This window comes from Cydia fagiglandana, chromosome Z (genome assembly GCF_963556715.1).
Source record: "Cydia fagiglandana chromosome Z, ilCydFagi1.1, whole genome shotgun sequence".
NCBI classification, from domain to species: domain Eukaryota; kingdom Metazoa; phylum Arthropoda; class Insecta; order Lepidoptera; family Tortricidae; genus Cydia; species Cydia fagiglandana.
This window is the reverse complement of record NC_085959.1, coordinates 39,518,432-39,532,951: the sequence shown is the minus strand read 5'-3', so window position 1 is coordinate 39,532,951 and position 14,520 is coordinate 39,518,432. Positions and strand designations below refer to the sequence as shown.

The window sequence follows — 14,520 nt, the reverse complement described above, 5'->3', positions numbered from 1 at the left end:
TACGTAAGTCGGGTGATAATGCAATATTATGGTGTCATCGAGCTGATCTGATGATGGAGATCGGAACTGGCCATAGGAACTCTGTGATAAAACAATAAACCTAATTATGTTTGGGGTTTTTAGAATTGACTCGATGAGTATTAGTTGCCTGTGGAAAGAAAAGTACAGTCAGCGATAAAAGCTTGTACCAAAAATGTAATTTTTGCCAATAACTTATTTGGTTAGTATATTTTATGTCTTGTTAATGCTACTTATACTGATTTATTTATAAAGAAATCAACTGGTTTATTAACACAATGTCCCTAATTGGAGCGCCACTGGATGGACGATGGCCACTTAATCAATTTTGATTCGACACACTAAAATCACTATGATACACTACCCATTTTATTAATCTCGATATTTTTGTATCTCCCACACAAGATGTTCATACTTCCTAATCTCAAAACGGCCTTGCCAAAAGCTAACAATTAAAGGGTACCTACATACAGGGCTTATCTGTCCCGTGACTGTTTTTTTCCAACGTAATAATTAATCATCTTATCTTACCTTAGTAAAACAATCACCATTTTAACTCGCCAGTATCACTTGACCTCCGAATCTATGGTAATTCTTCGCGATCAGAGTTCGTAGTATTCTGGGTGCGTTATGAATATGCCTAGATAAGAATTTGCTCTAAGTTTGCTTTATAATAAGTGTACATTAGAAAAGCCCGTGACATACTAAGGCATGGTTTATATAATAGTTAAAACAGTGCAACTATATACTAGAGTTTTGATAGCACGCTGAGTGCAAGTGTTATTTTTAACGCCAAACTTCTATAAAATTATGACGTATAAATAACCCTTGCACTGCATATCAAAATCGTTGCCGAATTTTCTTGGTTTATGTAATGTATGTGGGTAGACTAATGTTTCCACAATTGAGGGTTGATTGCGCACCATGTCTGTCGATCGATTAAATTTAATGCAATACCGAACGTACATGTTTTAGTGCTCTCCTCATATCCTGGATTCCCTGGGCCCTAGGCAGATATTTCTCAGTCTAACTTTTTAGTAGCGCTTAATATTCGAGCACGCAAACTAGTTCATATGTCAAAGCCTTTATAACGTTAAATACTACCTTACTACAGATGTAGACATAATTTTCCATCGTATTTTCTCATAAATGATCATGCTACTTATTAAGCCAACCTCAGTACTTTTTGTATCGAGACTGACTGAAATAGCAAGATAATAAGTTCGTAAGTTTCCGTAAAAATATGATGGAAAATAATTACCTATAGGTATGCATTAATACAACTGTACTACCTAATATACATTCCGCCCGCAATATCAACGCCATTTTGCGCTTCCTTATTCATGTCTTCAATATCAAAGACAGCATTTGCGGTGTAAACTGTCGCCTGTAAATGTCTAAGTTTCTTTGTTTGTAGGCATATATGTAACTTTCTTCTTCTTTCTTTCTCTTATTCATAGTGGCATGTCGAGACCGGCGTGCGTTTGCCAGGTCTGGACGCGCCACTATCAAGACGTCAACCTGCGTCCACGCATTAATTACGCTATGTTTTTCAGTCGCATCCCGCCCCTCGGCCATAATGCACGCGCAGGCGGTGCTCGCGCTGGCCCTGTATGTGGCCGCCAACGTCCAGCGGGCGAGCGCGCAGGCGCCGGAGAAACGTGAGTACTTCTCATATGGACCTGCGTTTGTTTAGTCACATCCCGCCCCCGGCCATAATTCACGCGCAGGCGGTGCTTGCGCTGGCCCTGTATGTGGCCGCCAACGTCCAGCGGGCGAGCGCGCAGGCGCCGGAGAAACGTGAGTACTTCTCATGTGGACCTGCATTTGTTTAGTCACATCCCGCCCCCGGCCATAATGCACGCGCAGGCGGTGCTTGCGCTGGCCCTGTATGTGGCCGCCAACGTCCAGCGGGCGAGCGCGCAGGCGCCGGAGAAACGTGAGTACTTCTCATTTGGACCTGCATTTGTACAGTCACATCCCGCCCCCGGCCATAATGCACGCAGGCGGTGCTCGCGCTGGCCCTGTATGTGGCCGCCAACGTTCAGCCGGCGAGTGCCCAGGTTAGCACTATACAGGCTGGCCCAAAAATATGTTGACAAAGATATTTAGGAATATTTGTTATTTTAGTCGTCTTTTACAAAATATCGTTTAAACTACAATAATTTAACTAAAACAAAACGTATTTATTACTTACCTACCTTTAAAATATTCTCCAATAGTTTTAATACACTAACTCAAATTGTTCGTGCTTCAATGTAATATGCATACATGCAATAAAGTTCCCGTAACTATAAAAAGGAATAGTCTTGATGTTTTCCCAAACTATCCTTCGCACTTCCTGTTTGAATGACGACAATCTGACTAATATAATAACATTTTACACGATTAATTCCTATAAAAATTGTTTCAAATCAGTCGTAATGTCATATGGGAAAACAATTACGAGTATAAATAAGATTCAACATTCATTTGCGCTTTTAATTATTTCATAATCAACGGAGAGGAATGAAGCCGCATTGTGACGTCACAGAATGCATTCTCTTGCTTTTGTGCTAAGAAATTGCTTTGATCTTCCATAAACTGTGGCCTGATGTGACTGTGGTATTAAGTATAGGTATAAGCGTATAAGTACGGCTGCCATCAGTTTGATACTGGCATATTCGCTAGCGTGTGCGTAATTTACTTTCTAATAGGTATGCATCTCGCTCGTTTTCGCATATTAGTTCAAGCGAGATGTATAGAATATATGTTAAAAGAGTTAAAAGCGTCTAACGGTCTAGTAGATGGTCCTCCCTTATAGACGGCATTTTCCACATTGTCAAAGTGTGCGTCAATTTGTAACCGCTAGTCGTCTTTACGCATCATCTAGCCGAGTGATCTATGGATTTACTACACCAATAATCAATTTAATTTGCACGTCTCAAAAAACCGTTAACGAATTAGCAACAGTCGTTCGGATTTCAATCTGTTCTCGATTATTGTACAGTTGGCATCAATAGTACCTTCGAGAAACACCGGGAACAGAGTCAGCATTCGCACTATTTCCCCTCTGTCGAAGCACATGCCCCACTGGCCATGCACACAACTAGCGCGGTACGTGTGAATGTGACACATCCGTACACAAAAAGAGATCGAGTTGTGCAAGATTTGTCTTTGATTTTGACTTCATTACAGATTGGGTTTTATAGACATGTAGTGAGAAAGTGCGCTGTATGAATGTTTCCGCCGCAAATAATAGCAGAACGATTTGTACGGTAAGATATCGCTTGGGCTCCTCCCTTCCGGCGTGTCGGAAGCCGGTGTTGCTCGAAGATAATAGCGGATGGATCAACGCGCTAAAATTATTTGCCACCCTGGAATAGTATTTTTCACATAAGTTGAGTCGAACGTTGGTCCCTATGACAGTTACTTCAAGTCTCTTAATGCGTGCTTAATTTAAAAATAATTGAACTAATATGTTTTTTTCGTATATTTTTACTCAAATGTTACATTTTTGGATAAATTATAGTTGTAGGTACTTCCCAAAAAGGCATACAAACATTTCACGTGACAGCTACTTCATCATTTGACGCGATAGGTATAGTTTGGCTAGCCATTTCCGCTAGTAGAAAAAGGCGCCAAATTAAAAAAAAATGGCGTAAAGGGTTGTCCTCGCATACAATTTCGCCACTATTTTTACTGACATAATGGGTTTGCTAGAATATACAGTATGTAACTGAACGAAAAGCAATGACTCAAACCCTTTAATGTATAGGTCATACTGAGCAACATTTACTATGGGACCAACCCCGAAAATGCGGAAAAATAATTTAATGTTTCATACATTTTGCTGATCTGATGTTGAAACCTAAAGGCTCCTCTTCACGTTGGGGCCAACGCCAATACCAACGAGGGACGCAGCCATGCGGCAGAATGAGATAGCAATATCACTTGCTCCCTCTAACGCATAAATGCGTCCCTCGTTGGCGTTGGCGTTGGCCCAACGTGAAGAGGAGCCTTTTGGGAGAGTCGATGTTTTTTCGCGATTTCAGGGTTGGTCCCATACTAAAAATTGCTTTGTATGACCTAAACATTAACGGGTTTGAGTAATTGTTTTTCATTCAGTTACATACTGTATCGATGCTGACTGTACCGGAAAAAATGGATTTGCCGCCGTCTTGCCGAAACACATTACTCCGCTTTCTCCGATCGGTTGTGGCTTTTGCGGTAGTTACGTGTTCTTAAAAATGGAAAAGTTATAGTTGGTCAAGCAGATCTTGTCAGTAGAAAAAGGCAATAAAGTGCCCAATATATATACATATATAATTATATATAATATTTTATATACCTAAATAAACTGCATAATAATACATTCATAAAAACGAATGAAACGAAGTAATAATAGTTATAGGTCGCCCGTATTGAAAGCGAGGACCTACAGCTATAATAGGTAATAGTTACAAAAAAAAAGTAGAAAAAGGCAGCAAATTTGAAAAATGTAGGCGCCAAGGTATATCGTCTCATAGGAAATTTGACTGACTTTTTATACTGACAAGATTTGCTTGACCACCTGTAAGTTAAAACTGCAACGGATTTTATTGTATAGGACTTTCTGAAGCTTCCACAATTAGATCCACGAATTAACAATGTAGACAATGATGGGTCTCTTAGCGTTAGAAACAATGCGCCAAAAATATAAATAAAAGTTTTTGAAAAAAAAAATTTTTTTGGTACAAGCTTTTATCGCTGACTGTACTTTTCTTACGACAGACAACTAATACTCATCGAGACAATTCTAACAACCCCTAACACAATTAGGTTGCGTTGTTACATCACAGAGCTCCTATGGCCACCTCCTGTCTGCATCATCAGATCAGCTCGATGGTACCATAATATTGCATTGTCATCAGATTTATAGGGTAAAGGCACCAGTGCTCAGCCATGCTCCAGTAGTCAGCCTTTCTTGCCTATTTTTGGCTGTAAATAATAATGTTTTTCTAATTTTCATGTGAAAACTAGGTAATATTATAGATTGATAACCTATTCATTGAAAAATACCTTAATTTTCAACCGAATACTCTACGATGATCCACAAAAAAAATTCAAAGTGGCGGTGTCTTCTGACACGAAAGGTTAAGAGATATGCGCCATTTTTTTTGGAATGTCACATGGTATTTTGATAAGACGATAGCAGCCGAATTGTGATTTATTTTTAAAAGAATATGGACTGCTTCACCTAATTAATACCTAAACTATCTGAAAAACGTAAAATATTAATATTAATCCATGTGGAAGTAACATTTTTATGGCGGCTGACTATTGGAAACTACTTTTTTGTACAAAATCCAATAGTCAGCCTCCCCGGGCTGACTACTGGGTTTGAAGCAGTAATTTTTAAAAGGTCGTAAACCCAGAAGTCAGCCGGGGGAGGCTGACCATAGGATTTAGGATTTGTTATTATTTTAAAATGAAAGGTAAGTCGTTAAATCAAGCCCCTTTAAAAATTACGTTATTATGAATTTATTTGATTGAAATACGTTAAATACCCAGTAGTCAGCCTGTGGCTGACCACTGGACAATAAGCTCACTTTATTCGAACCCACTAATCAGCCATTAGAATGGGATGGCTGGGCACTGGGTACCTAAAGGCTGTGTATTGGTATACAGGGGGCTGATTACTGGCAAAAATGCCCTTTTATTATATTTAACTAAATATTTCCAAAAGTTGAATTTAATTAAGTTTTATTATTTACAAAAATTGAACTTTATTAAATTCTTGAACAGAAAAAACATTGGTAATACCTATTGGTCCATAAGTGTGCAAATTATACGATCTTCAACATAGAAATTTCGTTATAAGGCTGACTACTGGTGCTTTTACCCTACATGCATGCAAAATTTCAGCTCAATCGGAAACAGGGAAGTGGATCAAATTTAACTTGCAAGATTTGATTACACCCAGACAGACAGACAGACAGCGGTCAGGTGAAACCATAGATTTACTATATATAGAGATCCCGTCTCAGCGAGCTGTCACTGTTGCCACTTTTGTTTAGCGTACGATTAACAATTTAACACCACCTTGATGTAGCCATGTCGATAAAGTCATATCGATAAACTATCGACATTTCTTGCAATTTGTCGTCCTTGTCAACAGTATGGTTGTCCTTTTTTGACAAATGGCATTTTTAAAACAGCGAGGAGAGAGAAATGATACTAGTTGCTGCGCCGTCAAAGAGAACAGAAAACGTAGGGGCCTTGGGTGAAACTAAATAAAATCTTGTAACAACAACGAATTACTTCAACTGCCATAAACCACTATCTTGACCATTACTGACAATGAGTCTCTAGATCACACGTTACATCATATCCGTCTCTATCATTCTTTCAAAAATGACAGAGACAGATATACATAACCTTCTAATTTCAAAGCGTGAGGCAGCTCGCTTCCACTCAATAGGTAATGAAAACAACAAAGCGATTAAAAAAGTTCATGCGTCTTCGAAATTCAAACTGAACGTTCCATTTCAATAAAACTATCCATTATAGCGACAAACAAAACTGTACTCTAATTAATAGATGATAAAGTTCAATTCAGCTTAATTGGTTATCAATTGATCTTAAAGAAAGGCTCTAATGCGAATTAACGCACGGACGTTGCAAATTGAATTGTATTGTGTTGGAATTAAGGTGCGTTTTTGTTTAGAGTAAAGCAGCTGCTCTAGTTTCGAATCGAGCGAATAGAATCGATTGCGGTGATCAATGATCTCTATACCGGTAATTTGGTATCGGTTTCGGTTTAACGACAAATTTGAATTCGTGCGAATGACTTTGTTAAAAAGTATGTTATTGTAAATTCGTTCTTAATAGAGGAAAGCGGTCGTAATTTTTCACAGCAAAAATATCCTTAGTTCTACTATTCCCTTTAATATATCATTACTATGACCATTTAACCTTCAAATTGTAGTTATTTATCGTAATTAAAACATTAAAACTTAAGTCCTAGACCCAGCCCAGCTTTTGACCTGTAAGGCCCAGTTGCACCATCCTACTAACCCGGTGTTAAGCGGTTTAACCGTCAACTAAAGTAACCATGGTAACTCCAGGTTTAACCAGTTAACGCCGGGTTAGTTGAATGGTGCAAGTGGGCCTTAAGTCAACAAACGGTTAAATTACCGCGAACGTAGACATTTGCGTCCTTGTCACTCTAATCAACAGCGATAGAGACAGCCATAGACTATTCTAATTTTTAATACAGCTTTAGACGTACTTACTCAATTATTAGCGTTCTAGTCGCTCAATGTATCGAACCACTAATGGAAAATCGATAAGCCTACAACTACGAAAATCGGTATCGGCCGAAACCGAAAGCGAAGCTTCGGCTATATCGCCCAGCACTTTTTATTGAGGTCAAAAGATGATCGAACAATGACCTTTAATTAGAAAAAATACTGCAATCAAATTTAAACCTTACCTCCATACAAATTAAGCTTAATTTACTTCAGTAACTCAAACTTTGATTATGTTATATTCAAACAAAAGAGCATAATTTTGTAATAGTTTAGTATTACTTAGGTCTTTTCGGTGTTGAGAAGGATACAATAGGACCGTGGGATCTTGACCAGTGAAAAAGATGGATTATGAGTTGGTTGCATCATTCTTTTTTTTTTTTATAGTAAAAGTAATTGGCCGCTTTAATTTTTAACCTACGAAGCTGGTGGTCCCGGGTTCAAATCCCGGTATTTTAGTTTCTTTACGGCTGCATACCACATGTATTTTTAGGGTTCCGTACCCAAAGGGTAAAAACGGGACCCTATTAATAAAGGGGCCCACTGATTAACAGTCCGCCGGGCGGTATCGGCGGTCGGCCTGTCAGTTGTTCGGAACTGTTAAAATTTTGTTCTAACTGACAGGCCGATACCGTCCGGCGGACTGTTAATTAGTGGGCCCCTTAAGACTCCACAGTCCGTCTGTCTGTCTGTCTCTCCGTTTGTCTGTCACCAGGCTGTATCTCATAAACAGTGATGAACAGTTGAAATACATCACAGATGATGTATTACTGTTGCTGCTATAACAACAAATACTAAAAACAAAATAAAATAATAATTTTAGTGGGGCTCCCATACAACAACAAACGTGATTTTTTTGACGTTTTTTGCGTAATGGAGAGACCATTAGAGCCTCGGGTATATGTGGTGCCCATTCGGTCGCTATTTTGGCCCGTTTTGAGGTAAAAAATACAAAAAAAAACTTATTTTTTTAGCATGGCAACAAATTTATCTAATCTCACGCCACGAGATGAAGTGTTTCCATTACAACCTTCGCTCCTTATCTTTATTAGTTTATTACACTAATTAATATACTAGTTTACATTATACGTTACAAGTGTCATAAAATATGTAAACATAATAGTATGACGCACATTTTCAAGGGATTTTCCTTGAAGTTTATTTTTATTTATTCAGTTTCTTTTGTTTTAAGTCATTTTAGTGATTCTTGAGGGACCTATTCCACCGGTAGATGTCTAACTAGATTAGAACTAGATTTTCACCGGCTTTCCTAATAGTCATACTTTTCCTACAAACCCAAAACATTTCCGGTTTGCCAGCGAAGGAATTCAAATTGTTGACTCAACACTGCAGATATACATATAAACATATGTTTTTTTACTTTTACGTTTGTACCTAAAAGTTATACCTACCCCAAATAAATAATATTTGATTTTTGAAAAAACCCTGTCTTCACACCAGTACCTACACAAATCTTGTGAAATGTGTATAATTGTCAACCAACAATCTTATCAGCCGATTACGTTATCAGTAAAATATGACTGTTTGCAAACTAGCACAAAGAAAACAACACGACAAACACACATTAAACAATAACCAGGTTATTTCCAACATCATCATCATCATCTCAGCCTATATACGTCCCACTACAGGGCACAGGCCTCCTCTCGAGCGCGAGAGGGCTTGGGCTATAGTCCCCACGCTAGCCCAATGCGGATTGGGGACTTCACATACACCTTTGAATTTCTTCGCAGATGTATGCAGGTTTCCTCACGATGTTTTCCTTCACCGAAAAGCGACTGGTAAATATCAAATGATATTTCGTACATAAGTTCCGAAAAACTCATTGGTACGAGCCGGGGTTTGAACCCGCGACCTCCGGATTGCAAGTCGCACGCTCTTACCGCTAGGCCACCAGCGCGCTATTTCCAACAATATTCCAATAAAAAAAAATGTTACTGATTTAATACCAGAGGGCCTAGAGTTAGACCGAGAAAAGTCTGCAGCGACTTCGATAGCCTACGGCGTGTCATTTTAAACGTCAAACTTCTATGAAATTATGACGTATAAATGACACTGTCCCTGCGTGGGCTATCAAAATCGCCGCAGACTTTTCTTCATGTAACTCTACCGCGGACCACGAAAATGACACACGCATGGCTTCTCTACACGATGGACCAGCGCCGGCCACTCCAAGGGACGCAGTCATGCGGTAGAATGAGATAGCAATGTCACTTGCTCGCTCTAACGCATAAATGCGTCCCTCGGAGTGGCCGGCGCTGGGCCATCGTGTAGAGGAGCCATCAAAGAGAAAATTATGCACACGTCGATATCGTTTTGTGTGCGGATGAGTCACAACACGCACCGCGCTAGTTGTGTGCATGCCCAGTTGCATGTGCTTGGGCAGAGGGGAAATAGTGCAAATGCCGACTCCCTTCTCGGTGTTATTCGGAGAACATACAACATACCACTTACACATATAAGTACATAGACCCCAAATTAACTGACTCTTTGTCAAATTGACAGACAGCGCAATTCGGGAAATGAATTAGAGATTAAAATAAAAATAAAAAATAAAATAAAAATTGTTAATTTGAGTTTTTTTTTAACAATCCATATTTGTGTTAGTCTACTTATATCTAAACTTAAAAAACTACATGTTAGTAAATATGTGTGAATACATAATTAAATTAGAATTCTATGCCCTACCCGTCACAATACTGACCCAATATTTTAATATTGGACAGTCGAGGAGAGTCGAGGAGGTTAACTAGATACGAATAGCAAAGATATGTGTCGTCTCGCGGGTAAAGGTACCGTATGGCGATTAGCGCTTATGCTATTATTAACGCCGCTCCAATGTTACTGTGGCGCTATACGACGAAAGCGCCAGCCGCCATAAGGTACTTTTTTCTGTGGAACGTCACATATCTTCACTATTTCATATCTAGTGAGTCTCTAATTCATTTCCCGAATCGCTGCGCCAGCCGCCATAAGGTACTTTTTTCTGTGGAACGTCACATATCTTCACTATTTCATATCTAGTGTCTCTAATTCATTTCCCGAATCGCTGCGCCAGCCGCCGTAAGGTACCTTTTGCAGTGGAAGGTCACATATCTTTACTATTTCATATCGAGTGAGTCTCTAATTCATTTCCCGAATCGAGCCGAGAGTATTTTTAGACAGGCAAATTTTGAAACCCGGTCGTAAAGACGCTGTAAGGTATCTCTTGAATACTCTATAGCAGCGGTCGGCAACCAGCGGCCCGCGGGCCGCATGCGGCCCGCCAACCTCTCCCTTGCGGCCCGCGAGCCTCTCTGGATATTTTGTATGTAATATTGACGAACGACAATGTCTGTAAAAGTCACAAATATTACTAAAGTGCGGCCCGCGTCATCTTCGTTAACTACTATGTGGCCCTTGGCTGCAAAAAGGTTGCCGACCGCTGCTCTATAGGGGATGTGCAGTAGTAACGCAGTAACCCACAAAGAATTTGTTACCCTGTAGAATATCCTACCTATGTATTTAAACTCCCAATGTAAACGTTTATAATATTACATTTAATTAAGTACCTATAGTATAGTACATGGGAGAGAACAATCTCACACCCGAGGATGCCGAAGACCGGGCGAAGTGGAGAAGACTGAGCAGGAAAGCGGACCCTGGCGCTAGGCCGGGAAAACGCTAGGTCGAAGAAGAAGAGTATAGTACGAGTAGTACCTAGACTCCACAGTCAAACAAAATGTAGTTTTGTTTTTGTGTAATAAATAACTAAATAAATAAATATAAAATATTATTCTAACTATTTTTATTTAGTTATTTAACACAGTATTATAAATTCCAGGGCGAACCGGCAACGTGTGTTCCACGGATCCCGAGTGTCCTGACAACGCGTTCTGCAAGTCGGGGACCTACTGCGTCTGCAAGGACGGGTTTATCTACGCCGCGACCGAAAACGCGGAGAAGGCGTGCTTGAAGGGTAACATATATATCTATACCTACTACCTACCTAATACCTGTAGGTATAGTTTGTCAAAGGACTGTCTCATTTCAAGCATAGACAGAGAGAATCATAATATCTTTGTCTTACACAAGTACTACTAGCACCCAAAAGAAATGGATGAGTATAGTTTTCCTGGTTCTTACTGACTGACAAATTGGTTTGACCAAATATACATTCTGACTAGCTGCCCGATGCGAACTTCAAGATACGTAGATCTAGAAACAATATGGATTAAATGTGCCAGTGTCAAAAGTGACGTTTTTGTTTGAAGAGACGTCACATTTTATAAATGTAGCCAGTACCGACATTTTTCCGGTCACGCTCACACACTGTAATTAAGAGGAAAGGGGGGTTATTGGCGGAAGTAACATTTTGCCTATATCGCTCCTAGTCTACATTCGGCCGCTTTTCCATACAAACGTAGTGTCTCTAGATATTGACATTATGTAAAATATTTATGCATAACTTGATGTATATTAACCATAGCTATGCCCTTACGTTTGACTTTTTTTGGATAATTGTAAAAATTATTTCATACAGATTTTTGAATGCTCCTAACTTTTATAATAATTAAGAATTCGAAAAATACCCAACGTAGGGGCGTAGCTCTGGTTAGTATACAATAAGTAACGTCAAAATATGTTCTATCACGTTAATATCAATAGTGGAAAATGAGGACTACGTTTGTATGAAAAGGCGATTTCCACTTTTTCACTTACGTCTTAAAGACTAGGCTCATCTAAAGCCTTATGGCTCCTCTACACGATGGGCCAGCGCCGGCCACTCCAAGGGACGCAGCCATGTGGTTGAATGTGATAGCAATATCACTTGCTCCCTCTAACGCATAAATGCGTCTCTTGGAATGGCCGGCGTTGGCCCATCGTGTAGAAGAGCCATTATCTTCTGCCTTTTATCTAAAGGCTCATTTAGACGGTGCGAGAACTCGCATGCGAGTTTCATTACATTGCAGTTTTGATCGGTCGGTTGAATAGTACGTAACCACAGAATAACTAATAGTACACATAACCAACAGTCCGCAATGCAACTAAAATCACATACAAGTTCGCGCGCGACCTAAATCAGCCTTAACGCGTTGTCCACAGTTGCATCATTCGGCGACCACTGCCAGCAGCACATCCAGTGCCACACCAGCCTGGGTGTCCACTCCGAGTGTCTGCTGAACACCTGCTCCTGTAAGCCGGGCACGCAGTTCGTCAACAACAGATGCTATAAGATAGCACGTGAGTAGTTTCGTTGTCCACAGTTGCATCATTCGGCGACCACTGCCAGCAGCACATCCAGTGCCACACCAGCCTGGGTGTCCACTCCGAGTGTCTGCTGAACACCTGCTCCTGCAAGCCGGGCACGCAGTTCGTCAACAACAGATGCTATAAGATAGCACGTGAGTAGTTTCGTTGTCCACAGTTGCATCATTCGGCGACCACTGCCAGCAGCACATCCAGTGCCACACCAGCCTGGGTGTCCACTCCGAGTGTCTGCTGAACACCTGCTCCTGCAAGCCGGGCACGCAGTTCGTCAACAACAGATGCTATAAGATAGCACGTGAGTAGTTTTGCGCTAAGGTACTTTTTCGTGCTTCCACATAAATATCGTCACTAGAAAGCAATAATAATGTAACCCGCAATGCAAATGAAGTGCGGGTTACAACATTATTGCTTCCCAGAGACGAATGTTTATTAAAATGGTAAATATGAGTCTTGACTAAAAGAAGAAACTGTAACAATATTTTATGTATGACCGATTGTCTCATATTTAAAGTGTATAAGAAAAAAATATGCCCTCTAGTTTCAGTCAAAGTCAAACTTCAAATCATCGCACAACGTCTTCATATACAATTATACATCGAGCTGTAAGCGTACATACTGCATTGCCACTTTTAGTCTTTAGGTATATAAATATTTTATGCAATGAATGAATCTTTGTCAAGTAAGGTTTGTAAGTAGGTTTGAAGAATTATGGGAATTAATATTGTTTGGGTAATGATACACGATTTGCAATTAAAGTTTTGATAATAACGCTATAAGTACTACCACGTGCCGTAGCCAAGGTCATTACATAATTTACCTATCGACAAACGCCATTCGAAAAGTAAGAATGAAATGCAACGAAAAGTCGCGTCGTAATGAAAGGCTTACTTTGAAGAACGAAGAATTTTAACCAAAGTTTGTGTTTTGCAGACATTGGCGAACTATGCGTATCCGACGAAAACTGCTACATACAGCAGGCATTGCCCGAAGAGCAGGCGTTCTGTATTCGAGGCTACTGCCAATGTCAACTGCACTACAACCAACGTGACAATGGGACAAGGTAAATAATTTTATTTATCCGCCCTCCGACCGGAAAACGCTCGCTAAACGAAGTGGCCGCTTTCCGGCTCCGTTGAAGTTGAACAGAAAAAATAAAAAAATAGTATACACACCTCTGCCCAGTAGATAAGAAAGCCTCAGACATGTCTTACTTTACTGCCCTAGATATGTAACATATTTAATCAGTTCATAATTGTCCCTATGGGTCACTTTCTGATTACAAACTCCTTCCTTACTGCAAAATTTACGCAATAAGTCCATAGATGGCGCTGCACCGAGCGGGGCAGCGCTCCTAAATGAACGAACTAAACGAGCTCCTAAATGGCGCTGGCGATATTCAACTTGGCACGTTTAACCTCATTATTTATTACTAAAAATTTATCTCACAGATGCGTACGCGACGCCAACCTAGGCGAGGCTTGTGAGGACGACGGGCAGTGCGCGGGAGTAGGCATGGTGTGCAAAGGCACCTGCCGCTGCAAGGAGGGATTTGCGGCGCAGAACGACACTAATGTCTGCCTGCAATGTAAGTATCTAACTATCTTACACCTACCATGTAACGCGTTAGATTCAGGACGACAATTGAGATGAAACATGAAGCTACTAGGCGATGAGAACGACGGGCATGGTGTGCAAAGGTACCTGCCGCTGCAAGGAGGGATTTGCGGCGCAGAACGACACTAACGTCTGTCTGCAGTGTAAGTATCTAACTATCTTACCTCTGCCATGTAACGCGTTAGATTCAGGACGACAATTTTATTAAGCATGGAGGGATTTGCGGCGCAGAACGACACTATTAATAATGTCTGCCTGCAGTGTATCCCAGGTCCTCCACCATGTACCTCGTAGCAGTGCCAATACAAATTCGCCCATAGTTGAAGATGAGGATCGCTCCGCCTCA

The 14,520-nt window shown here is 40.3% G+C and overlaps 1 protein-coding gene across 1 annotated transcript in view; it reads left to right on the top strand.

Moving 5' to 3' along the window:
- Window positions 1-14,520, top strand: part of LOC134678441 (prion-like-(Q/N-rich) domain-bearing protein 25) — a 34,864-nt gene that overhangs the window by 19,289 nt on the left and 1,055 nt on the right. The window contains exons 2-6 of the mRNA XM_063537018.1: window positions 1,575-1,679; window positions 11,134-11,268; window positions 12,396-12,533; window positions 13,491-13,620; window positions 14,009-14,145. Coding sequence (XP_063393088.1) covers window positions 1,575-1,679; window positions 11,134-11,268; window positions 12,396-12,533; window positions 13,491-13,620; window positions 14,009-14,145 — 645 coding nt within the window. The remainder of the gene's footprint in view (window positions 1-1,574; window positions 1,680-11,133; window positions 11,269-12,395; window positions 12,534-13,490; window positions 13,621-14,008; window positions 14,146-14,520) is intronic.